This window comes from Micromys minutus (genome assembly GCF_963924665.1).
Source record: "Micromys minutus genome assembly, chromosome: 4".
Taxonomy (NCBI): Eukaryota; Metazoa; Chordata; class Mammalia; order Rodentia; family Muridae; genus Micromys; species Micromys minutus.
The window spans coordinates 42,383,925-42,410,922 of NC_137973.1; the positions used below are offsets into that span (position 1 = coordinate 42,383,925).

The window sequence follows — 26,998 nt, forward strand, 5'->3', positions numbered from 1 at the left end:
CCAGTTGCCTCGAGCCCCAGCGCCCTTAGCAACCAAGGGTGACGGAAAGCGGAAGTGCATTCTAGTTCCGCCTTCCCTCTTAATCCGGGTCCGGTGAGGAAGCTTGTCAGCCCAATCATCGCGGCGGGAACATCGATCAGCCAATAGAACGTAGGCACGGAAGGGCGGGCTAAAAAGGGCGCATGCGCATGCGCAGACGGCTGCAGGGTCCTTGGTGCTGTGGTGGTGTGGTTGGTTAGGGTGCTGCTTTTAGTCTTGTGGTCTTTGGGAACCCCGCGTAGCGACTGCCGCCTCCTCCTGTCCTCGCCATGTTCCTCACACGGTCCGAGTACGATAGGTTCGTATGGCGAGAAGCAGCAGGGTCGAGATTTGGGTGGGCGGGCCTGGGGCCCGGGTCGGGGCCTGGGTTCTGCAGTGTCATGGGGCGCCCGGGAAACCTAAGTCTGGCGGGACCCGGAGAATTTGGTTCCCGAGGCGCCCGGCGGGATTCCCCAAGCTAGACTGGAGCGGATCCGTTGCACATGTCACCGCTGAGTCACCGCTAGTCCTCACTCCCGTGGAAGCGAGAAGCTGGCTGCTTGGGGCCGGCGGCAGAGAAGGGGTCCGGACTCCGACATTTAACCGGGAGTAGATTAGGGGTCAGCAGCCTTGAAGTGCGAAGGCAGTTTCAGCCATGCTCGGATATACTGCCTGCGGTCTGGTTTTGTAGGAATTAGAATGTACCGTAGTTCTCAGAAGAGTTTTAATATGCTGATTCTATTTGACCTAAGAAGGGGAAAAATAGAAAGCAAGTTAGTTTTAGTGTTGGGTTGGAAGCTAAATGTTTTGTAAAGTTTAAGCTGTGTGGTTGTGTTTATTTAAAAAAAAAACCTAAAAATCAAGTCTTGAAAATGCTAACTAATACCGTCATAAATGCTGTAGATACTGTAACTTTCAGTTTCTGTTTGAGCAGTTTTTCGAGCCACTGTGTCCCTTTTAAAAGTTAGGGAGAGCAGACTTTTTGTTGTTCTGGGTGTGTGAGAAATTACTTTTCTTGGCAAGTATATATTGTCAAAATTGTGGCACCTGGAATGACATTTTTTATCCTTTTGCTCTCAGAAAATATAGGTGAAGTTTTAAAACTATTTCCTGTTAAGTAAAATGGTCATTAACACTTGACTTCCAGAGCATTGAAGAGAGTCATCGTTAGGTGATAAAATTTTGAGAAATTTGTGATACTCATCCGAAAGGCTTTGAGCTTTGCCTATTTATATGCATTAGTTGCTTTGTGGATTTTTTCTTTTTTATTGGCTAAGACTAAATAAAGCACAGGCCTCTTGATCTGCTGCTCTGTACAAGAAGCGCTGTTTATGGAGTTGGCTTTTCAGCAGTGAGCAGAATCAAGATTCCTACTCCTCTGTTCGCAGGAGTAACTGTAATATGAGACAGAAATGGATTGATGTTACTAGAGGACTTTAAGCCAGCAGTGGACATTCATTGTTGGAGGTTGGGGAAAACTTCATAAAGAAGCTGATAATTCAAATAGGCCCAGAGAAAGTAGGCATTTTAATAAACCAGCGAGAACCAACAGATAATAAAGGATGAATGAAGGAGGACCAGTGGAAAGGCACTATACATATTTGAAAAAGTCCAGGCTTATACCACATATGTATGATGCATATAAGGGACTAGTAGGTGCCCTGGAGAAACCAGGATACTGACGGCTTCAATAGACTTAGGAATTTGGATCTTACTCGGTAGGCAACTGTGTGCTCTCAGTTTCCCCTTTTTTCTTTTTTGATTTTTTTCTTCCGGGGAGTGGGGGTGCCCAGGTACATGCTTGGTGTCCTTTGAGGCTAGAGGGTGTTAGATCTCCTAGTGCTGGAGTAACAGGTGGGTTTTAGCCAGTATGGAAGTGCTGGGAATCAAACCAGCATCTTCTGAAGAGCCCCTAGTTCTTACAGATGCTGGTCCATCTCTCCAGCTTTCTTTTTTGTTTTTAAGACAAGATATCTTTATAGCCCAGGGTGACCTAGAGCTAACTGGCCCACCCAGGCTGGCCTGGAATTTGTGACGATCCTTTCTGCCTGACTGTTCTGAGTTCTGGAGTTACATTCATGAGCCACTGTGCCGGGCTTTAGTGTTTTCTTTAAGAAGTTGCCTCATCACAGTTGTTTTTATAAAGATTAATTGATTGGAAGAACAAGTCGGCACCCATTCGGAGGCTTTTACAATAGTTAGGTAAAGGGTAACAAGGCCATTGGGATGGACGTGATGTTAGCGTGGAGGAGGAGTGTATGAGTTAGTATGACTTAGCATGTGGTAGGATAAAGGAGAAGGTAGGGAGCAGTGAGTCATCCACCATTCAGAACTTTCTGTCATGGAACTGAGAAGCTGCTTGAAAATGGTGGGAATGGTGCTGGTGACTTGATTTTTCAGGATGACCAGATTTAAAAGACTATTTCAGATCGAAAATGTTGAAAGTTGGTTGTAATTGGGCTATTCAAGGGGAATTGTTTCAAATTAGATTAATTAGATAAAAGACAAACGGGAAATAGAAATTTAGAATGACTGGTTTTAGTTTGTATGCAGCAACCCAAGTAAGCTATGAAATTTGGGAGGATGAAGACAGAGCTTACTAGGATGGTGCTTCCAAATCAGGGTACCAAAAAAAAAAATTAGTTCATAGGGTTCTTTCATTTCTCTGTAGTTTACCTGTCACAAAGGCAAGGACCATTCCTTGTTCCTGAAAGCTAGTGATAAGTCTAGTTCTCAGTCTCCGAGTGGGTCGGTTTTTAGTGCATGCGTGCATTATGTGTGTGTATGTATGTAACCTGGGGCTTATACATAGTGGGCAAGAGCCAGAGCTCCACAACTGAACTGGTCCCCAGCGCAATCTCAGATTTCCTGACCGCGGTTTAGAACCTTGAACTTCCCTGTAAATGGCTTTGGTGAGCTGTTGGTTGAGGAGAGTGAGGAAGTGGGTGGTGAAAACAACCCTCAGTGAAGTAGAGTAGTTGAAAGATCTGCCTCAGGCTTTCTTAAACTGCTTTTATGCCAAGTAACTTTGAGCAATTTATTTGGTATCTCTCACACACACAGTTTCTTTTGAAGAAAGTTTTGGTTAAAATTTGAAAACAGTGGTATATGCATACCGTTGTGAAGTTTAGATTTTATGAACTAAGGATTACAGTTCTTTGTATTTGTTTATTCAAAAACATTTTAAAATTGTAATTGTGTGCTGAAAGCTTCTACAGCTGACAGTGTGTCTGTGCCTCTTCTCTGCAGGGGTCAGCCACACACTAGTTCAAAGGAGGGGGGCAGTAATTCAGTCAGTAAAGTAGTCTGGCATAACTAGGTTTTAGTAACTATGGGTCTCAGTATGCTGTTACTGCAATGATAATATCTCACAAGCAGGTAGAAAAACGTACATTTAACTGACTCTTACAAAAATAGCAACATCAAATACACAAAATGGGAAGGGGGGCATTTTCTTGGAAATGGCCTGATAGCTTTGGGGCACATATTATCAAAGAAATTGGTAGGTTGGCTCAGAATTCATCCAGATTGGTTCAAGTCACCTGCTTTCATTTGTTCAGTTTGGTAAAATATTGGTTAGGTTTGGGGGTGGGTGGGGGCTGGGCAGATTTGAGGGCCTTGAAAACAGTTGGTTCACACCAAAAGACTGAAAGGCTTGCTGTATACTTCTGACAGTTTCTAATACAATTTTTATTGTTTTTAATTACAGGGGTGTGAATACTTTTTCTCCTGAAGGAAGATTATTTCAAGTGGAATATGCCATTGAGGCTATCAAGGTATAGTAGCCAGTAATATTGTTTTGGAAATTTCATAACAGCCTTACATATCACTAAAAGAACATTTGGGGAAAGTGTGTTTTAGCCATCCTTTTAGAAAATATTCTTACATTCCTTTAACCAACTACTATTTTTATAACAGTTGGAAATTTTGGAATTTTGGAAAATTGAAATCCAAATTGAGTAGACTGTGTTTTTGTGTTGTGAAAACAGGTTTTGTACATGATTGAACTGTGGGGCTTCTGGGGTAGACCACTGCCTGTTAGATGCCAGAACACTTACCCTATCATGCAAGCAAACCGTCTGTGCAACGGGAGAGTCCCCATTTGAGAGTTGCTTTAGTAGGAAAAAATGAAATGTAGATGTGAATCGTTCCTGTCTTGTTCACTTGAGGATTCGAGATCCTCAATAAACAGTTGCACATGGGTAGCAGTGGATGTAGCACTGTACTACAGTGTTTGCCCAGCAGAAGAGAAGCCCTGCGTCCAATCTATGCCCGAAATGGCAGTTAGAGAACATGTAAGTCTTAAAGTTTTAGATTTTCTTTCTTTTTGTTTTGTTTCGTTTTATTTAAAATTTTAGGGCATCACATACATAGTTCTAGAATCAAAGATTAAAATGACTCTATAAATTATGTAATAAAAAGAGTCTCTTAGGTTTTACCATCTAATTTCACTTTCCCAGAGGCAGCACTTAAACTTTTTTTTATGTGAATGGGTGCTTTTCCTCACATGTATTTGCACCGCATGTGTAGTGCCTTCAGAGGCAAGAAGAGAACACTGGAACCCTTGGAGTGGTAATTATATATGGTTGTGTACCATCTACCGTGTGTGTGTTTTCAACTGAGTCTTTGCAAGAACAGCAAATGCTCTGACCTGCTGAGCCATCTCCCCAACCCCACTCTCAACTCCTTTATGGCCATATATTTAGAACACAGGCATTGTTAGGCATCACCTACACATTTTTCATTATGGAATAGATTTCTGCATTTCTGTTCTCTGCCTACCCCACAGTTGCCTGGAGTATTGGAAATAGTCAGTGCAACCTCTTATATTGCTTACACATAACAATTTTTTTTAGAATTAATCAGCAGTTATATTAGAACTGTGCATTCATGGTTGAGCCATTCTTTGAGCACTTGAGTAATATATATGCATTAGACATGATGTTCTCATTAATACTGGTTGTCAACAGGATCTGGAATTAGTGAGAAGGCAAGCTTCAGTAAATTGTGGTGGGAAAGCCTACTCTAACTGAGGCAACAGCCGTCTGTGGGCTTTATTCTTGTACGTCATAAAAAGAGAGAGCTTGCTGAGCACTAACACTCATTGTTTTTCCTAATGATGATGTGTGCAGTGTGACCAGCAGCTTCCCATTCCTGACACCATACCCTCCCCATTGGGGTGGACTGTGTCCGTAAACCAAAATAAACCCTTCCTCCTTTAAGGTGCTTCATGTCAGGTATTTTGTCAGAAATATTTTGACTGGAGCTAGAGAGATGGCTCAGTGGTTAAGAGCAGTGGCTGTTCTTCCAGAGGTCCTGAGTTCAATTCCCAGCAACCACCTGGTAGTTCGAAACTGTCTGTAATGGGCTCTGATGCCCTCTTCTGGCATGCAGGTGTGCATGCAGATAGAATATTGATATACATAAAATAAATTTAAAAAAAAATTAGAAATATTTTGACCACATTAAGTCTAAAGATGGGTTAAACATGCTTTTTTTGTGTGTGGATTTATGGAGGAGCTGGAGAAATGGCTCCGTGGTTAAGAGGTGTTGCTGCTCTTCCAGAGTTCAGTTCCCAGAACTCATCTTGCATGGCTTGCAAGTCCTGTAATTTTAGGCCTCAGGATCTGACAACTTCAGGCCTCTGCAAGCATTTTTACACAAGGGAACATACACACAGAGTAACACAGAAATAAAAATAAAACTTGATTTATGGAATTACAGTAACAGGTTTAATCAATGTTCACAGTTGGTGGGTCAGTGTTGTATAGAAATAAGTAGATAGAGTAGGAATCCAGGAGTAAAGCCTGGTCTTAGGAGACTTTATTACTAGTGGATAAATGTGGAGAGGCAGAGGAGAGTACACTCTACAGGAGACAACTTCAGGAAGGGTGCTAGTGTTGCTGCTAGTAATGTAATACTTTGAATAGTTGTGTTGAGTTGTACCTAAGGGGTTAATCAATTAGTAACGAGTAATAAAGTTGGAGGTGAAAGATAGCATTAGATTATGAGAAGCTCATTTGTTTTTTAATTAAAGGCAATACAGAGAGTATCAGTTTTTAAGAGAAAAAAAAGTAAAAGTAACACTTTTCCCATCAGTGTATCAATAAAAGATACATTCAGAGCAAGAGACTAAAGATGAGACAAAGATGCAAGGTGTGGCTCATGCCTTAGGAGACAGAAACAAACCTGGTCTACATAGAAAATTTCAGTGTTCTGAGCGGGGCTATGGTGGCACATGCCTTCAATCCCAGGACTTAGGAGGCAAAGAGGCAGATGGATCTCTATTCATTTGAGGCCAGCCTGGTGTACAGAGGGAGTTCCAGGATAGCCAGGGCCTCTTTCACAAAAGGAAAAAATGAACATTTTAGCTTGGCTGGGGTTATGAGACCATTTCTCAATGAAGAGATTGGGCAGTGGGGGCATGTAACAGGAACACATGTTTATTATGTGGTAGGCACCATTTTTTTTCTGTGGAGTTATCAGGATTGTCTTTATTTTTCAGACAGTTGAGTACATGGTGATGAGGTGTGTAGGTGATGTGGAAATGAAGAGGTGACTTTACTACACTGTAGCCTGCTAGTGACTTCGGATTAAGTTAGTATTTCCCTGTGGTCAGTGAGGATGATGGTCTATTCTGTTTCTACTCCTTTCTCTTCTTTTCCAGGCATGACAAGGGTTTGGGGAGCATAACTTATTGAACAGACTAATATAGATGGCAGAGGTAAAAGCTGTCAGGTCCAGAAGAAAACAAGCAAAAATCTGTAACTAGAACTTTAGAATTCTCCCTCCCAGTACTAGTATTCACATAGGTTTTTCAGATGTGTTCTGACCTGGTTGGATATCCCACCCCATTGTTGATACTGGGGACCAAACCTTGCTCATTCTAGGTAAGCACAAGTACAGGATTCTGTAAATGCCTTTTGCTATTCAAGGGAACAGTGTAGTGCTTATTAGGCACTTTCTGTCCTTCCTGCATCCTAGGTATGGATAACTGTTTCTCTTATGAAGGCATGCAGGGAGTTCTTGGAGCTATATGTGATAACCGCAGCATGACTTTTGTTTGTTTTTGTTTGTTTGTTTTAGCTTGGTTCTACTGCCATTGGCATCCAGACATCAGAGGGTGTATGTCTAGCTGTGGAGAAGAGAATTACCTCTCCACTAATGGAACCTAGCAGCATTGAGAAAATTGTAGAGATTGATGCTCATATAGGTAAGTAATAAATGGAAGCTGTTATAGGGTCTGGTGTGGGCTAATTACTCTTCTGTGATCCGAGAGAGGGTCACACAGTAAATGGCTTATCTCTTTATTTGCTATTATGTTCAAGGCAAGAAGCCAGTGTATATAAATTGAGGCAGTAGAGTGCAGTCTCGGGACTCAGTTTTCATGTATTTTGGTTTTTGTAGTGCTTGGGATTGAACCTAAGGTACTCTCCACATGCCAGGCAAGCACTCTACCACTGAGCTATAACCCAGTCTTTGGCAAATATGATATTTAAATACATAAAGATTGGATCTTTGGCTAGTTCCTGTGATGGCTGTGTCTTAATTCATGCATGTTACCCTGGTAGTAAGCTAGATGGAGCCGAAATGGTGTGGAAAATTGTAATGTCCACTGAGAAAAAAGTAATTCTCAAAGATTTTGGAGTGTGTAAGGTTCAGAGTGTTAGAGGAGTCATATGCACTTGGACTAGACCAGCCTGTTCCTGTGAGTGAGACTTAGCTTTTCTCCTCCTCGCCCTCTCTGCCCTTTCTCTTGTCTTTAATATAATTTTCTTGCTTTGACTCTTGACAGTGTAGCATTAAAAGATGTATACTTTTCTAGTTACAGCTTTGTGTTGTAGTTGGCTGTCCAAATTTGCTTGTCTTACCTACTCAACCCAATTACTACAGCATTTGTAAAGTAATTAATTGCTCAAAGGCCATAAGAACAAAATCCATGGTAACTGGGAGCTTAGTATTCCCTTTCACAGCTAGAGAAACAGATCTCACAACTGCAACGTTGTCGGCTGACTTTTGGAGGTGGGTCAGTGTCACTTCATTCGACAGAATGTGCTGTTCTAGACACCGTGGATAGAGAGGGAGGCATGGCATCTGTCTTCCAGGAACTGATAGTCTTATGTGCAATGGTGCGCAGTGTGTACTCTGTTAGGATGTGAAGGAGGAGAGAGTTTTGTCTAGAAAAAAGTGGTCATGAGTATGAGTTACTTTTCTACACTGTGACCAGATACCTGATAGCTTAAGAGAAGGAACTTTCCTTCTGGCTCACTCACAGTTGTAGAGGGTTTATTATCATCACGAGTACATTGGTGAACATCTGTGTCCACATCAGTAGACCAGGCTAGAGAAAGGAGAGCATTTACTTAGTGAATGTGGAGAGAAGTTCTAGAGGGTTTGGCTGATTGGTCACTGTTGCTTTTATATTGCAGGTTGTGCCATGAGTGGGCTAATTGCTGATGCTAAAACTTTAATTGATAAAGCCAGAGTGGAGACACAGGTAAAATCAGCATCTTCTCTGCTTTTCATTGTGATGCATGCACTCCTTGTTTAGTGGTGACAGGGCTACCTGGCCTACATTGCAGGTGTCTGTGCTGATACACATGGCTCTTGGGAGTGTTGGCTTCATTCTCCTGCTAAAACCCTCAGGACTTAGGATTTAGCTCCCCAGCAATGCAACTTAAAGCAAGCTCTGGTCAGTAGAGCCTGCAGCCTCTTGTTTCTTCTAGGCTTGCCTTACATAAAGCATGCACACACAGTATCCCTGGATAGACTATCTGTGGGACCATCATAGCGGGATGTGGATAGAAAAAGGATGTCCTGGCAGCTGTTTTTTCTGCCAGGCTTATAAAATTGTTTTCATCTGGTAAGCAGTGATGTGTACCAGGTGACATGTACTGATTAGTAATGCTGATTTTTTTTTTTTAAATAACAAAACCCATTAAATTCTTGGGCATCTGTGCTTTGTAGTAGGCTAATAAGGGAAACAATCACAAGATAGAAGTTTTTGCACATATTTCCAAGTTTGTCCTTTATACTTAGAATAATTTAACATAAACTCTTAACAGGATAAGGTGAGTTGGTGATTTACCTTGACTTTATGAAAAGACTAAACTTGCTGTTTTGTTTTTAGGTGTTACTATTTTGCAAGGGTAGCAGCCTGTAGGTCATCCTTATTTCCAGAGCTTATCTGTTTGCACTTGTGTGCACCCTCTTCCTCTGTCCTCCTCCCCTTCATTTTTCCCTCCTCCCTCTTGAGACATGGTCTTTCTGTGACCAGCTCAGACTGACCTTAAACTCTCCATCCTCTGAGGGCAGGGATCATGGGTATATGCCTTAGTATCTGGCAGTCAGACGGTTCCTCTTCTGATATAATCCCAAGCACTCAGTGGCTAGTGTTAATCAAGAAAAATACGCTGATCTGGGCAGGTCATAGCTTAGCTCTTGGGAGGCTGAGATGGGAGGACTGTAAGTTCTGGGTTGATCTACATCGAGACCCTGTCCCAAACAGAAGAGGCATGTGAGCATGAGGCGATGGTCGGTGTGAGTGTCCTTCTTAAGGAAGCAGTGTCACTCTTTGCCCTTTTTCTAGAACCACTGGTTCACCTATAATGAGACAATGACAGTCGAGAGTGTGACCCAGGCTGTGTCCAATCTGGCTTTGCAGTTTGGAGAAGAAGATGCAGATCCAGGTGCCATGGTGAGTTAGTTCTGATGCTTGTGTTGAGCCTGCTAGCTGTTCCGTAGGACTGAGAACATTTGTCCTCTGCACACATTTCTGAGGACTCTCATTTGTAGTCTTTTCTAAATTAATTCTTTTTGGTTCTAGTCTCGTCCCTTTGGAGTAGCGTTGTTGTTTGGAGGAGTTGATGAGAAAGGACCCCAACTGTAAGTACCATTTCCCACCCCTGCTTTGGGGCAGTAGTAATGGTGATTATTGTAATTTGAAGTGAGGTCTAGTAGTTTAAATCATCTTGGAAGTTTCCTGGGGAGATGGAGAGGATTAGATGTAGCTCATTTGGTAGGGTGCTAGCATAGTCTACATGAAGTCCTAGGTTCCGTCCTGTACCACGTGAAAACAGTGTGGTGCAATGCCTTATATTCCTGGTGCTCTGAAGGCGTTGGCAAGAGGGTAAGCTTAAGATGGCTACATGGTGTATTCCAGACCAGTCTGAGCCACTCTGTTTAGTTTGTTTTACAAGGAAAGAAACTTAGGTGGCAAGGATCTATGCGTGAGTTCCAAGCCAGCCAGGGCTAAACAGGGAAACCTTGTCTCAAAAACAACCAACCAATGAATGAAATGAAATGAAAATAAATGAGATGAAAATAAAAGGAGAGAAGCAGTAATCGATGAGAAGTAGGGCTTCTGAGCCAGTGTTTTTGTGCTGTTTCTACCAACTTTGGAGATCCATGAAGAAACCTCTGTAGAACCAACACTAACTCTTTGGAGAATTAGGAGTTACCTTATTGCTGTTACTGTCTGATTGGTGTGTCACAGATGGGATTGACATAGGCATACAGAAGCACCATGGTCATTCTCCTGATGTCTTAGGTTTGCGTAAGTGCCACGGTTATGTATACTCTCCGTCATTCTCTCACCCAAGTCCCCAGGAAGTTAAAGACTTTATTAACACTTTCTTCTTTAAAAAACTATTGCTTTAATATTTAAATTTGAATATTAAATTTGAATTTGTTGTTTAGTGCACAAAGTAGGTTTTATTGTAACATTCCATGTGTACACAGATGTGTATATCATTAATCAGGAGCTTTTAAGAGGATTGTTTTTTCAAAGGCAAAAGTCTTTGGGGCTGTGCCTCAGTATTTCAGTGGCATGTCCTGGCTACAGGGTAAAATGCTTAAACTTCTTTTAGTGAAGGGTTCGTGTCATAAGATGGCCACTTAAGCATTGTTGTCCTTTCAGGTTTCACATGGACCCATCTGGGACCTTTGTACAGTGTGATGCTCGAGCAATTGGCTCTGCTTCAGAGGGTGCACAGAGCTCCTTGCAAGAAGTTTACCACAAGGTAATCAGCCTTTCTCACTGCTCCCCTCATTAGTTTAAAGTCAGTGTTTAACTTCTGACCGAGTGAAATTATTGACCTGAAGGGCTTTGTTCCAGGTTTTGACAGTTATGTGTCACGTTGGAATCATAACCTAAAATAAGACACAACACAATTTCTCTGTCAAAGTGTTTATTAATCTTTCTGCTCATTTGCAATTATCAGTTTAGATTTGTTCTTGTCCTTCTCATAAGTGGAATTAATACAGCTTGTCAGTTGGGTTGTTGTGAGTTTATGCTGGAACTAATGTGCTTTACCACTAAGCTTTTTAAGTCACTGAGACAGGGTCTCTTTATGTAGTTCTAGATGTCCTGGTACTTGCTAGACCAGGGTGGTTTTGAACTCAATGAGATCATCTTACCTCTGCTTCCCTAGCTCTGGGATTAAAGGCATATGCCACCAGGGCCAGCTTTCTTTTAGCCTTAGGGTTTTTTGTTTTTATTTTTTTGCTGAATAATGTGCCGTGCTATGACTATAGCGCAATGTTTGCCCTCTAACCTGACAGCTTCACTTAGCAGTTGATATGCCTAGTGTGGGTACTGAAGCAAGTGAGCAATTGGTGTTGCCTTTCTATTATAGGGGAGATTTGGGTTTTTGTAATTGTGGCTATGGTTGAAGGCCACCACGCCCAGGTGGGTCACATAGGGATGTCCACATCAGCATCTAACATAGGCATATTTAAGAGTTATTTTGGGTTTGTCATATAAATTAGTCTGTACAAAAGTTAGGTTTACATTATGCGGTAACTATTAATTAATATGACTATTCGTTATTTTTCCATCACTGTGATAGAACACCATGACCAAGGCAATTTGTAGAAGGAAGAATTTATTTGGGTTTATGGCTCAGGATGGATTAGAGTCCTTCATTATGGGAATGCATGGCAGCAAGTGGCACGGAAGGCTGCAGGAGCAGGGACTTGATTGAGCTCTCACATCGTACGTGCAAGCACAAAGAAGAGAAAACAACCTGGAAGTAGTTTTTAAGCTCTCAAACCTGCCCCCATTGAACATTTGCTCCAGCAAGGCTATACCTCCAAACGTCCCCAAATAGTACCACAAACTGGGGACCAAGCACTCAGATATCAAAACTTGTGGGAAACATTGCTCATTAAATCACTACCGTGCATTATGTCTTTGAAAGATTTCATAATTTAATTGCAATTTTTTATCACTAAAAATGATAATTATCAGGAGCCTTTAACAAATTGCAATTCTTTTGCTGTGAAGCTTCTTACCTTTGTGTTGATGAATGTTAAGGGTTGGGAAGCTGTGACAGCTTCTTAAAGGGTGTCTGTGGCATCAATTAACTGTTGCTTTAATGATAAATTGATAATGTATGCACAGAATTTTCATTCCAACATGTGGTTGATGCTCAGACGTTTCTGTGCTTTATCAGCTAAGCCTACATAGAATAAAAGGGAAAGTAAGGCTAGCACTGGCCTCCCTGGAAGATCACTTGCATGCTGCCTCAGGCTCTGCACAAATGTGCCTTCCCCTGCCTTCAGTGTATTGGATTAATAGAAAAAAAGTGGTTACCAAACAGAGGATACTATTGTGAGAATTAATCAGAAATAATAGAGGCATAAAATAATCCTGTGCTTTTAGAAAATGTTACCAGTTAGCTTGTTTAGTATAAGGTTGCCACATCTGCAGTATTTGATAAGTGCAGCAAAACAAAGCACAGTGAAATGCAGTTTGCTTGTAATGTAGATCTCATATGTAGAGAAAATTAGTTGGTGCTGTGTGTGTGTGTGTGTAGTCAGCTTGACAAGGTAGAGCCATATGGGAAGAGGACTTTGAAATGAGATAATACCTCATCAAATTAGCTTGAAGGTAAGTCAGGGGTGTTTTCTTGGTTAGTAATTGGTATGGGAGGATCTAGCTTACTGCAGTGGCACCATCTCTGTATGATGGGGTATGAGCAAGCCAGGAGGAACAAGCCAGTAAGCAGCATTCCTCCATAGCCTCTGCTTCAGTTCCTGCCTCAACTTCCCTCAGTGATGGAGTGTGGCCTGGGAGTTCTAAGCTGAAGTAAAACCTTTCTTTCCCAAGTTGCCTTTGGTCATGGTGTTTATCACAGCAATAGGAACCCTAAGACAGGTAAATAAAATGAAAAGTGAATTTTTGGAATCATTGGGTCACCTTTGTAGGTCACTTGGGTATTATTAGGTTGTTCCTCAGGTTATCTTATCCTCTAATCAAGGAATTCAGATTTACATACACTAGGAATGTACAGCCTTTTCTTCTTTCTCAAAGGTGATTTTTACTATATGATTTAGCACCTCAAAGTAAGACATTTTTTAAAGTATATTCTACTTACCATATACTTGAATATTTGTTTACATTATTATATAATGTACTGCATTATACCAATTAGGATGTAAAGTTTATTAATATCAGCTAAGTTGTTTCTTCAGAGAGATGTGGGAAGGTTGAAGGAGGGGATTATGTTCAACTAACAGCTCATCTCTCTTTGAAGTCTATGACTCTGAAGGAGGCCATCAAGTCTTCCCTCATCATCCTCAAGCAGGTCATGGAGGAGAAGCTGAACGCAACTAACATCGAGGTACTGTTTCCGGCTTCGCGCCATTGCTAGAAACTGACTACATCAAGAAGACATATTTTGCCTGTTCTGTTTTTAGGTCATTGATAGCATTTGTATCTTAATCAGTGCTAATGAAGTGGTGATTATGGGAGCCAGAGCACAGTGGATTTAGGAATGAAGGAGAGGTGGTGTGCTTCCTTCTTAGCACTGATTAATGTCAGCAAAAGCACAGCACTAGAGGAACAAAGTATATGGAATCAGTTTTGTTTTAGGTAGTATGCCAGATGCAGGGAAAGAATGTAGTAATCCATTCCCTAGCTAAGTGCGGTGTTCACAGACATCAAGGGTGTGGGTGGAACTTCTGAGTGCAGCAGGAACAGCTTTGACATGAACATAGGCCTAGAGGAGGATGTGAGGAAGCATCCTGGAAGAGCTGGTGTCTGGAGGAGGCAGCCAAAGCATACACCAGGAAAAGAGAACAATAGCATTGCAAAGATCAGAGGACTGGGGTGTGGCTCAACAGTAGCAGGCCTTTCTAGTGCCAGGGCCTGGGTTCTGCCCCCAGCATCGTAAAATCAAACAGAATTTTTTTCTTTTCTGTTTTTTGGTTGTGCAGTAGTGGTGTGGCAAATAATAAAAACTGGAAAGATATGGGTCGGATTCTGGATGTTGTTATTTACAGTGTTAACAGGAGATAGAAAAGGAGGCAATGATTGAGTACACGTGTGGGTTTTGAAATAAGCAGGAAAAGATTTTTTTTTTTTTTTGCCTAGAGATTGTTGGGTCATTTTCTGAGTGGGTGAGTGTAACTGAAATTAAGGAGAGTGGGGAATATTGAGGTACAAGGCATTACAGGTAGGAAAAAGGGAGATTAGGAGAGAAATGATTGCTGGACTACACTTAAATACTAGCTCAGGCACTCTGTGTGTGTGTGTGTGTGTGTGTGTGTGTGTGTGTGTGTGTGTGTGTGTGTTTGCTTTTAAAAACGTTTAAACAGCACTGACTCTTATGACTGATGCTGTAGTCACACGTCAATAACTAAGTCAAATCAGCACCAACCAGGATGTTTGTTGGGTTGAGTGGATGTTTGGGAGTATTGGGTTTTGTTGGTTTCATAGACTGCAATAAAAGGGAAAAGTTGGATAGTAGAAATGGCGGCCAAGGAAGATGAGGGAGGGACCAGTCTATCTTTGAGTAGAAGTAGAAAGGAGCTTTCATTTAACATGGTTCCTTAGTGGCAAATGCATGGAAATTGCATTGTAGACTTTCATAAGGGAGGTTGTATAATGTGTGCTTTGTGTCTTAATTTTGACTCGGCATATTTTGAAGTTCACATGGTTATATTAGTTGTCTCTTTACTGCTGTGGGGGTCCTTGGTGGTTTTAAAGTTTACATTTTAAAATTCTCCCTCTTGCTAGTCTTTCAGGTGTGAGATCCAATAACTGATGAACTTGACCCTTTGGAGAGCTATCAGTCCCTTTCATGAGGGATCTTGGCACCTCCTGGTTTCACAGCGAAGGTCTTGAAGCTATGGGGATAGTTAGTTCTTTGTCATGTGGTATTTTGGAGTGTCAGTCTGCCTGGTCTGGGCTCAGTGAACATAGTAATAACTCCCTGACTCAGTCTCCTTCCTCCTCCACTGCAACTGTGCTCAAAGAAAAAAGAGTGTAGCACACAGTAGTAACCTCAGTCTGGTACTCTTGCCTTCATAGCACCTCAGGCAGAGGAAAGAGTGGTTCAGAACTCCAGTCTAGTCCAGTCTGCGTAGCAAATTCCAGGTTGGCCAGGACTATAGTAAGACCTTGTTTCCACAAACAACAAGAGGTCTTCCATTTAATATATGTCCTGTCTTTTATAGAAATCATCTTTGGTGTATATTATACAAGTAGCATCAACCCCGCTTGATGGGTTTGCAGCTCAGTGAGCATTGACAGCTCTGTCACTGTAGTTGAGATAGAAACAAACATTCTATCTCCTCTCAGAGTTCCCTCCCATTGTCCAGTACTGACCTCTGCCCTTAGAACTGTAGGTTTCTTTTGCACTCTAGAATTTCATACAAGCGGGGTTGTTTAATGTGTGCTTCTTTGTGCCATAATTGGCATAAATTTGAAGTTCACCTGGTCTCTTAGATTTAACCACCTCTGTGGGGTATTCCTTGTAGCTTGCTTTTTAACTTTGATTGCTACTTTTTTTTTTCCCCAAAACAAAAGCTATATTCAGTGTCTTTTTTCTCCTTATTTATTTCTTAGTCATTACCATTTATTTCTGGTTTTTAATTCTCAAGACTGCACCTGGCTGTGGTAACTCCAGCTTTTGGTTTCCTGACCAACTCTAGAATTACCATTTGGCCATCTAACATTGTCATTTTCTCTTGACAGTTCTAAATTAAAACCGTTTTCTTTCTAGATGATCCATTTCTTCTCTTAATATTATTTTAAAGATGTATTTTATTTATATGAGTACACTGTAGCTGTCTTCAGACACACCAGAAGAGGGCATCGGATCCCATTATAGACGGTGTGAGCCACCGTGTGGTTGCTGGGAATTGAACTTGGGACCTCTGGAAGAGCAGCGCCATCTCCCCAGCCTCTCTTAATATTTCTAATCCTGGTTGTCAACATCAGCCCATGTGCTAGTCATTCATATCAGAATCCACAAGATTTTGACCTTTCCTAACCAAATCTAGTTTCTTTCTTTCTTTTTTTTTTCTTCATTTTTTTCTTACAACTTTATTTTAAAAAAACAGAGATACATGTACAGATTTTTAAAAGCATTTTGGCATAAAACTATATGATTATAATTTTGTCAGTACTTGATTTTTTTAAAGGTTTGATAGTATGCATTGAAATCTTACTAGTTACAATGAGCATAAACTACATGTAAAACAAAAACGTAACATGGAAATAGTCAAAGTTTTCTTGGTGTGTAAAGATTAAACATAATGATTTTTAAATACCAAAAATTGCCACAAGGCTATCTTCTCTGCTCTTGCGTTATTAATGATTTAAGGTCTAAGTGTGCCCCACGTGGGAAGGGTGTAATACACTTATTGTTGGGTTTTTTTTTTTTTTCCCCTAAGAAGGACTGAGGCTTCCACTTTTTGGCCTTTCTTTTTTTGAGCTTCGTATGGTCTGTGAGTTGTTTCTTGGCCAAATCTAGTTTCTGTTGCCTTGTATTAGCTGTGTTGGTGGCTCTTCACCACAGCACATGGCACTTTCCCTGCTTAATGACGAGTGTCTGGTTGACCTTTGTTCCCAGGTCTGTTTTAAGTCCTTAGTGTTTGTTTATTTGTTGATTTTTTTTTTTTTCAAGACCAGGTTTCTCTGTGTAGCCCTGGCTGTTCTAGATCTCATGCTGTAGACAAGGCTGGCCTCCAGATCCTCCTGCTTCTGCCTCTCAAGTGCTGGGATTAAAGGCATGTACCACCATACCTGGTTATTTTGTTTTTGATAGGAATTTGTTAGGCGGGCCAGGTTGTCCTGAAATTCTGTGTAGATCAGGCTAGTAGAAGTTACCTCCTGACTCAGCTTAGTGACTGAGTTTAGAGATGTGTCCACCACAGCTCAGGTCTGCTGTAGTACACTGCATGAGACGTGAGTTGGCATGTCTCTCGCCTCATCTTCTGTCCCACCTGTCCTCACAGAGTCACCTTGTCCCTGGACTCTTGGGCCTCTCCTTTTTGAACACTTGGTGCTCTTGTTCTAACAGTAGGTGACACTGAAAGTCTCTGGCCCCTAGTATCCTTAGGAAGTGAAGAAGAGGACTTCACCTGGAGTTGGATTTTCTAGCACCTGTAACTAGTGCACAGATGGATTGTTGATGAGCGAGAGAAAGCGTCTGTGTACCTGCTCCTGGAGGTTTTATAAAAGTGAACTAGATAGAAAAGAGTCTTGTTCATTATGTAATGCATATCATTATGCGAATGATACGAGTTCTTTTTACTGTTTAGTGATGAGTGACTTTCTGAAGGCAGCACAGGTTCAGAACCTGTTAGTGGTCATTTGCCTCCTGCTTCTGGAGGGTCTTCTCAGTTTGCCCACTTTCTCTTTTAGTCCCTGTCATCCTCTGGGAGCATTACCCTTGGGACATGAGTGACCTCACAAAACAACCTTGTAGCCTTGATTCCATCTATTGACACTGCATCTCTGTCCACACTGACATTGCTCAAGTGCAGCTCTACCTTAAGAGGAGTGGCAGTGTTGTTGGTATTTGTATTTACAGTACCCGAAAATAGAGCACATTGCCTAATACAGGTTTGTAAAGTATTTTTGAAATTCTTCTGGCATCTTGTGTAATTAGATATATCTTTTGGGAGAATCTCCTAGACAGGCTTTATGAAAAAAGCATTTATTTTAATCTTTTCTCAGACCAGTTTATTAGATGTCTTCACTCCCGCCCCCAAATTTAATTACTTAAAGAGTAATAATTATGGACTAGATTGTGCTAATTTTGTCTGCTAACTTTCAAAGTAATTCTATTTTTAAATGCTGTAGAGTGGGGTTGGGAGGTATTTCAGCAAAATGCTTACAGAGATCTGAGTTTGGTCTTCAGAATCCATGTAAAAATGCCAGGCACGATGGTGTGTGCTTTTAATCCCAGTGTTTAGGAAGCAGAGATAGGTGGTTCCCTGAAGCTAGACAGACAGACAGACAGACAGACAGACATCCTAGCCGACTTCGTGCATTCCCAAGAATTGCACATCTGAGCAAAACAAGGAACAACAGCCAGGGCTGCTCTGGCCTGCTTCCCTCTGCACATGCACCTAAATATCTGAACACACATATTAACACATCTAAAATATACTTGTGCATAATTTTAAAATTAAAAACGACAAAATGAAAAAGAAAACCACTTTTAAAGCAAGCACACAGGCCTGGAAAGATAGTTCAGCAGTTAAGAGCTCTCACTGGTCTTGCAGAGAACTTAGGCTTAGTTCCCAGAAGCTATATGATGGTTTACAACTGCCTGTAACTCCACTTTCAGGCAACCTGACACTGTCTTCTGGCCTCCAGGCGCCTACACACGTGTGTACACATAAAACCATGCAGGCCCACACACATTAGCATACATTTAAAAATAAATCTTTTAAAATCAAACAAGTACTAAAAGTGAGACAAATGGGAAGTAATACCTGTTTGTCAGGGTTGCTTTGGTTTTATGCTGTGCAGGGATGATAGTGTGAGTCAGATCTTGAATGTGGTGTGTGTGTGCGCGCACACGCATGCACTTGCATGTGCACTGCTGCTGATTTGAACAGCCAGCTGCTGGTTGTTTCTGATACTCTGAATGCCTTCCCACTATACTGCTACTGGATTCTCTATTCTCCCCTTAACCAAAATTACAGGGTTTTGTTTTTGTTGTTAGGTCGCTATAAATGCGGCTGTAGAGAGAATACCTAACAATGACAGCTAGCAATTATTCGTTCTTATTACTATTTTTGCATGAATTGATACTTAATCCTCATGCTACTCTGGATAGTTCGTGTTCTCATTTTACAAGTGAGAAAGCAGTGACACAGGATGGCCAAGTCACACAGGTTCATTTTGGAAGTTTATAAATATGCTTTAAATATATTTCTCTGAGGCTGGAAATACAGCTCTCTCTCTCTATCTCTATCTATCTATCTATCTATCTATCTATCTATCTATCTATCTATCTACACTTATTTTCTATGTATGATGTGTATTAGGGCAGGCAGACATACCACGAAATGTTTGTGGAGGGAAGAGAAAAACTCTTTAAGGGGCAGAGAAAAACTTTTTTAAGATTCAGTTTGATCCTTCCACAGCAGGATGTGAGGTCCAGATTTGGGCATTTAGACTTGGGTGACATGTCTTCACTTTCTGAGCCATTCTGAGGGCTGGCTCCTACTTTAAATATACTCCTAAGGGCTGGAGAGATGGCACACAGGTTAAGAATATTAGCTGTTCTTCCAGAGGTTCTGAGTTCAAGTCCCAGCAACCACATGTAAGCTCACCCCCTATAATGGGATCGGATGTATTTACTCCTGTAAATGAAATATAGAAATCTTTTAAAAACAACAAAATTGTGTGTGTGTGTCTGTCTGTCTGTCTGTGCATGCTTTGCTGCTGCTTTGTGAGCTTACTGAAGTAACTTTAAGAAGTAACAATGAAACCAGTTTGACTAACTCTTACATGGTGGATTAACTCTAAAATAGAAAAATTGGTCAATAAACATTTTTATTTTTGAGTCAGTTATTTTAGGGACCTGCTTGCCTGTCAAAGATATTCTAGGACAGCAGCTCCCTCAGTTCCTAATAAACAGGTGCCACACTAACACTTCTGGCCAAGCTAGGGCCATGAGCAAGGAGCCCAGCCAAGCTTATTAACCCAACCCCTTTCTGTTTCTCTGCAGCTAGCCACAGTGCAGCCTGGTCAGAATTTCCACATGTTCACAAAGGAAGAGCTGGAGGAGGTGATCAAGGACATTTAAGGAGGGGACATCCTCAAACTTGTGTGGGACAGTTTCGGTTCCAGTTGCCCTTAGACTTGATTCCCAGCTCTTACATCGTGGAAAATATCCAGTATGTGTATGTGTGTTTTTTTATGATGTCTGTACATACCAGCAATTCTGAAATAAAAACAATTAAAAATAATGTGTTAATAGTCTGTGATCTTGTTATAATTTTAAATGCTTATGTTGGTAGGCAAAAATGATAGTAATTAATGCCCTTGATATCTGAGTATGACTATCCTAAAATTATTGTGGTTCTCTGCAACACAAACAGCTCTAGCTTTAGATACTGGACGATTAATTCAGACTAGTCCAGCTCCTACCAGTGGTTAGTAGATGTTAATACGACTGTAAGTCCATTTTATATCTTTGAGTGGTTTGTTTGTTGAGAAAGGGTTTCTCTATGTAGCCCTATTTGTCCTGGTTACTAGCTCTGTAGACCGAGCTAGCCTTGAACTCAGAGTTCTGTCTGCATCTGCTTTCCGAATGCTAGGACTAAAGGTGTGTACCATCACTACCCAGCCTTTGAGTTTGTTTCCTTCTCTTAAGGAAACATACACTCTGTTGCTTCCTTTATATGAGGAAACTGTTCATTGACCATCAGGACTCCTGGGGTCCTCCCTACCTCTTTGTGTCTTGATGGAAAGTCTGGGAAGAGTAAGTACCCTTTTTATGAAGTTAAGGACTGCACAAAAACTTAGAAAGGGGATTTAAAAAAAAAAAAAAAAAAAAAGGAATGGCCTTAGCTTTGATCTCAGTCACAGTGAAAGTTACATACCTAAGCTGTGTAAGTAAGAGAGCTGGAAAATTCAGAAGTAGTTTCTGTTGGACTCTGGAATGCACTATAAACTCCTTTGGAGCTGTTCTCATATGGCTAAGATTAAGTCATTCCATTTGAACCTCAGAACAGTCCTAACATAAAGAGCCTAAAAAAGTGTTATTGACATAGAAAATTAAGTTGTTGCTGTTCTTAGCACCCACATGGCAGCTCACTATTATACATAACTCCAGTTCCAGGGATACACTCTCCTGGTCTCCTCAGACACCAGGCATACACATGGTATACAGATATGAAGACAAAATATCCATATGAGTTCTAAAAATTAAAAGTGGTTTTACGTTAACAACAACAGCCTTCTGGGACTTGATCTCAGATTTTCAAGGTTTCAGATCGCCAAGTCTTCAGTAACTAGCAAGTCTCTACAGCAGTTTGGGATGAGTTTGCACTGTCTGAAACATGGCTAGTCCTGGAGGGTAACGAATCAATTGCCATTCATTGGTGGCTTAGGAATTCTTTGCTGGGCTTTGTGTAAGCTTTCATTAGGAAGTTGTACACTGATATTAAATAGTAACAATATGGGTAGCTGATTTCATACAAAATTCATAGTGTAGTGAAAAGTAGTTTGTGCGGATACACATTTGGAAACTGCAATTCAGCACAGGAAGAAGTTTTTCCTGTACATACACAAAACAACTTGAGTTTACTAGGGACATTCTGCAGGTTTCTACTGATGTTAATCTTGTTATAAGGTATGAGGTGAGATTTATTTAACCCCTGGTTACAGTTTTACATTGTAAAAACAATTAACATCGAATACTAAATAACAATTACATAATATACAATGTAATATTAAATTACATTGATATATTAAAAATTCTCTATCAACCTAAGTCATTGTCTTAGAGTTTTACTGCTGTGAACAGACACTATGATCAAGGCAGCTCTTATAAGGACAACATCTAATTGAGGCTGGCTTACAGGTTCAGAGTCAGTCCATTATCATCAGGGCAGGAGCATGGCAGCGTCCAGGCAGGCATGGTGCAGGAGGAGCTGAGAGTTCTATGTCTTCATCTGCGGGCCACTAGAGAAGACTAACTTCAAGTCAGCTAGGATGATGTTTTAAAGCCCACACCTGCTCCAAGTCCACACCTAATAGTTCCACTCACTGGGCTGAGCAGAGACAAACCACCAGTCACTTAGGAATTTTATTGGGAAGCTGTCATAGCTCTGAAAGTGCCATCTGTGGTCTCCCATGGTCTTAAAGTTCCTCTAGTGGGAAAAAGAGGGAATAACCTTTTATTTGTATGTGTGTGTGCATACACATAGACCCAAGTATATATGAGGAGCCCGAGGTCAGAAGAATGCATTGGATCCCCTGGAACAAGGTACAGGTGGTTGTGAGCTGCCATGTGGGTGCTGGGATCTAAACCTGGGTCTTCTGTAGGCTCTTAACTGCCGAGCCATTGCTCCAGGTCCAGTACTGCTTTATTTTTATTTTTTTTAAAAGATTTCTTTATTATATATGAGTACACTGTCGCTGTTTTCAGACATAGGAGAAGAGGGATTGGATCCCATTACAGATGGTTGTAAGCCACCATGTGGTTGCTGGGATTTGAACTCAGGATCTCTGGAAGAGCAGTCAGTGCTCTTAACCACTGAGCCATCTTTCCAGCCCCCCAGTACTGCATTTAGCACTATAGATTAATGCAGATATGGAAAATAATATGTTGCTTTGAAGAGGTATGTCATTCATAAATATAGAGGAAAAAGTGAAGCAAAAACAGTGTAGCTATCCCAGCTTACAAGTTCTTCCTCCTATTGCTAAAGCAGGGTGTCTGTACCTTCTAACCAAGAAAACAGTAAGTACCATTTTCTGCTATAATTACAATGTGCAGAATTCAAAGAGATGTTTACTTTTCTTTAAATGTAAGGTTACTTGTGTTCAAGAAATGATTTCTTCCCCTCTTCCCTCTCTGTCCCTCCCCATTTCCCTCTCCCCTCCTAGTGTGCATGGCCGGCCTCTACTCCTCCCTCTCTCTCTCTCTCTCTCTCTGCTTTTCTTTGTCTCTACTCCATCAACTCCCCATGCCCTAAATAAACTATTTTTAAAAATGATCTTATTACAAACAGGTATGCTTTGTGATCATTGCCTCATTAATATTTTTCGACAGATAAATTTGGAGGAAATACAATTTTAATGACTACATATTTGTAAAATTTGCATACTTCTGGGGGCAGAGTAAGGTCTCGTGTATAGTAGTATTTCATGTTTCCAATGCAGAAGTACAGCACTTACCCAATATGGGTAAGATTCTGGGGTTAATGTCAGGTGTTGCAAAAATAAAAAATAATTGGTGTGGGCAAGTCATCAGTTTAAGGAAATTCCAGATACTGTTAAGTATATAACTAAAACAACATATTAAAAAGTGAGGGTTGAGTCTTTCTAAGCAGGCACTCTAATGACGAAGCCATGTTCAGCTCGAGCGCCAAGATTGTCAAGCCCGTTGGCGAGAAGCCAGACGAGTTGGAGTCTGGCATCTCCGGTGCTGCTCGAGCTGGAGATGAACTCAGATCTCAAGCTGCAGCTGCAGGAACTCAACATCACTGCAGCCAAGGAAATCGAAGGTGGCTATCATAATTTTTGTACCAGTTCCTCAGCTGAAATCTTTCCAGAAAATCCAAGTCCGGCTAGTTCGTGAATTGGAGAAAAAGTTCAGTGGGAAGCATGTAGTCTTCATTGCTCAGAGGAGGGTTCTGCCCAAGCCAACCCGGAAAAGCTGTAAGAAAAATAAGCAGAAGCACCCGAGAAGCTGCCCCCTGACAGCAGTGCACGACTCCATCCTTGAGGACTTGGTCTTCCCAAGTGAATTGTGGGTAAGAGGATCCGTGGGAACCTGGAGGCAGGCGGCTCATAAAATTCATTTAGACGACCCACAGCAGAACAACGTGGAACACAAGGTGGAAACTTTCCTGGTGTGTACAAGAAGCTTACAGGCAAGGGTGTTAATTTTGAATCCCCAGAGTTTCAGTTGTAAAAAAAAATGACTGAATAAAGTGTCATTCATGGTATTAAAAAAAAGTGAAGGTTGCGCCAGGGGTATTAGCACATACCTGTAGTCCCAGAACTTGGGAGGCTGGTGAAGGAGGGTCAAAAGATTTTAAGCCACCCTGGGCTACAAAAAAAAAGATTCCCCACTTCAACAAACGGACAAAAACCTAAATTGTACTAAATAGCTAAAAGATGTATCTGGTAGTTTCTCCAGCAGGTAGCACTGTTGAGTTAGCTTTCTTCTTTCCCATAGTAAGACAATAGACCATTCATCTTTGTCACTCAAACAAAGAAATATTCCTTTGTAGCCCTTTTTTAACCCTCCGTAAGTGGTCACATGCTACTGGAACCGACTGCCTTGTGATCTAATCCATACTTGGCACGAATTAAAAATAAGTCGTGCTTAAAAAAATAATGTGGCGTTCATATTTCTGGAAAGAAACACATTCATCCGTTTTCATCTTGTTCAGTAGCTCAGAAACTGGAGGCCTCGTCTGTTTATTTGCCATCTTGCTCCGCACTCAAAAGCTTCACAACTCACTTCTTACTGTGGTTGGGGAGAGGAAAAAAACCCTAAATATGTAAATTGCTTTATTTGTACTATTCGGTGCACACACTGGGGTAGGACTTACCATTTTGTTATACAACGAAACACTGGTTTGGGTTTACTGTTCAAGTTAAAAGTAACTTCCACTTGCTTTCCCTCTGTTATAACATTTTGCATACTTTGTATCTTTTTATCTGGTTTCGTGTGTTCCCACTGAACAACTTGAAATGTGGGGAAGAGGTGGAGTGAAGTTAAGGATTTAGAACTGGTTTTACCAGCACTGCATGTTCTAAAAGTTGTGTGAGCAGCTTCTGCGGTGTAGGGAACAGTGGAGGGTTTATTTACTGGAGGTGGGGTATTAATTTAGGAAGCATCATATTCAGAGAGGGAATTAGTGCGATGCAGTCACTCAGGGTTAGGGTGCTTTAGGTAACTAAATTCACAATGTGCCTGTACTGAATGATCATAATAGATAAAGTAGGCTTTAGGCAGTTCTCTTCCGGTATACCTACACTCCAAATGTAGGCAAAGCTACCTACATTTCCAAGTCCGGGAAGCCAATAAGTGATTCCGCCTCTGTACTACCTCCCTGCAGTACACCTCCCTGAGGAAGGTGACTGAGGCCAAACATGTTGGAAAGACTTCTGCGGCTTCCATGAGTCACGGGTGTAATGATGTTCGTCTGCCCCATAGGATTTTCGCATTCACCTTCTGGGCTCCTTCAGCAGACAATGGGCGAGCCGGCGAGCCGGGGTTAAAATCCAGCTGTACCAGTTTATGTCGGAGCCCCTTTACCAACTGAGAGTAGTTCAGGGATTCCCTGGCTTTTCCAGGCGCGGTTTCCAACGCAGGAAAATTTTAAGAGCGTTGGGGGGGGGGGATTGGGGGAGGAGGAGAAGGCAACGTGACTCAATAATAACCCGAGGATCTCAGGAGGCGCTGCGAACTCGCAGGCTGAACGGGGAGGAGAGGGGTAACCCCTAGGCCAACTCCGGGAGCCCAGCCCGCAGACGCCGAGCGACGGTGGGGAATGACCTCAGCCGTCTCTGCCACGTTCCAGCCAATCAGTCCCGCATCTTGGCATCCGAATCCAGGACCCCCGAAGCCGGAGGCGACGCGAGCCAATGAGGAGTGGGCCGGAGAAGAAGGACAGGCGGCCAGCCTATGGGGGTGGAGAGGCCCGGCTGCGCGTATCCAAGCAGCGCCGGGCCGAGCTCGGGGGTGTGGCGCAGCGCCGGCGGGGGTGGGCGGGCGCGCAGGGTGGCAGGTGTCAGCGGCGTCTGCATTCGGCGGCGATGGAGCGGCCCCGGGGAGCTGCGGACGGCCTTTTGCGCTGGCCCCTCGGCCTCCTCCTGCTCCTGCAGCTGCTGCCGCCGGCCGCCGTCGGCCAGGACCGACTGGACGCGCCGCCGCCGCCCGCGCCTCCTCTGCTGCGTTGGGCCGGTCCGGTCGGGGTGAGCTGGGGGCTGCGCGCCGCCGCGCCCGGGGGCCCCGTTCCCCGCGCTGGCCGTTGGCGCCGCGCCGCGTCCGCCGAGGACCAGGACTGTGGCCGCCTCCCGGACTTCGTCGCCAAGCTGACCAACAATACGCACCAGGTGAGCGCGGGAGGCCCCGGCGCCCCCCCACCCCCGGATTGGGTCGCCCCTCCCGGCCTCGGGCGGACGCTCCGCTCCCACTGCTGCGAGGCTAGCGCGAGACCCCAGCCGCGGAGGGCGGCGAGGCGCGGCGGCGACGGGGGCCGGGTGGCTGCGGCCGGCGGGGCTGTGTGTCGTCATAGCCGAGGCAATCCGAGACTTTGACTCGCCGCATTCTTTGCTTCTGCTTCTAAGTTGTCAGAATCTCCCGGTCATCCCCCCCCCCGTTCCCCCCCAACCCCCACCCCGAATATAGAACATTAGATCCACCAACGCTGGTACCTACCAGGAAGCTGGGGGCATAATTACCCCTTGAGTGATCGCAGAAGTTGGGCTGCCCAGAAGCAGAGGTGTGCCCTCCTTGGGTCAGTACTTCTGGGGTTGCTGAGGCTGGCGTTGAGAAATCCCACAGCAGTTGTTAAGTCACGGCTTGTGTTTCCATAGTTAAAGAAACACGCACGGAAACGAAATTGACATTGAAACCCAGCCGTGAAATGACATCTCCGCAGCTCCCTAAAAAATAAAATGGTTCAAGATGTTTTCTTAGGATGCAGGCTCAGAACCCTCTGACCTGACCCAAAACGACCTTGAGAGGCATTATGAACCAAAATCCTGTGTGCAGAACCCAGAGAGCAGAAATCTTGGTCTCTAGGACCAAGATTAGAAGCAGTTGCAGAACAGCCGGAATTATCCAGAAGTTCCATCTAATGGCTTCACAGAGTTGCTAACTGTCCCAAACAAGAGTCTGGGTTGTAACCAAGTAAGCCCTCTCTTTCTGCGCACTTCAGGCTATTTAAATTTCTTTGCTCCAGACCCATTCTGGAGTTAGGGTCCAGTGTGTTTTGTTTCCTTGTAAGTTGACCTACGAGGAGACTCTATTTGCACAAGAAC

At 42.6% G+C, this 26,998-nt stretch overlaps 2 protein-coding genes and 1 pseudogene across 6 annotated transcripts in view; all 3 read left to right on the plus strand.

Annotated features, from left to right (window-relative positions):
- Positions 1–201: 201 nt before the first annotated feature.
- PSMA5 (proteasome 20S subunit alpha 5) lies at positions 202–20,232 on the plus strand. Its single transcript, XM_080916348.1, has 9 exons — positions 202–337; positions 3,728–3,794; positions 7,105–7,231; positions 8,448–8,515; positions 9,608–9,715; positions 9,845–9,903; positions 10,937–11,039; positions 13,557–13,643; positions 19,998–20,232. Exons 1-9 carry the CDS (start codon positions 309–311, stop codon positions 20,073–20,075), a joined length of 726 nt encoding a protein of 241 aa, XP_080772474.1. The 5' UTR covers positions 202–308; the 3' UTR covers positions 20,076–20,232.
- A 2,969-nt stretch (positions 20,233–23,201) lies between these two features.
- On the plus strand, positions 23,202–25,251 carry LOC308420532 (small ribosomal subunit protein eS7-like; annotated as a pseudogene). The gene has a single exon. The product of its transcript is annotated as a small ribosomal subunit protein eS7-like (transcript).
- A 187-nt stretch (positions 25,252–25,438) lies between these two features.
- The window catches only part of SORT1 (sortilin 1), a 75,667-nt gene continuing 74,107 nt past the window's right edge, over positions 25,439–26,998 (plus strand). For all 4 annotated transcript variants that reach the window (XM_080915911.1, XM_080915913.1, XM_080915912.1 and 1 more), the window contains exon 1: positions 25,439–26,068. In XM_080915911.1, coding sequence (XP_080772037.1) covers positions 25,598–26,068 — 471 coding nt within the window. In that variant the 5' untranslated portion in view covers positions 25,439–25,597. The remainder of the gene's footprint in view (positions 26,069–26,998) is intronic.

Excerpts from the sequence above, each read along its gene's own strand:
- PSMA5 (XM_080916348.1), top strand. The coding sequence starts at position 309 with ATGTTCCTCACACGGTCCGAGTACGATAG. Across the intron at positions 9,904-10,936 it reads GATGAGAAAGGACCCCAACT|GTTTCACATGGACCCATCTG; the intron begins GTAAGTACCATT and ends TTGTCCTTTCAG. Across the intron at positions 11,040-13,556 it reads TGCAAGAAGTTTACCACAAG|TCTATGACTCTGAAGGAGGC; the intron begins GTAATCAGCCTT and ends CTCTCTTTGAAG.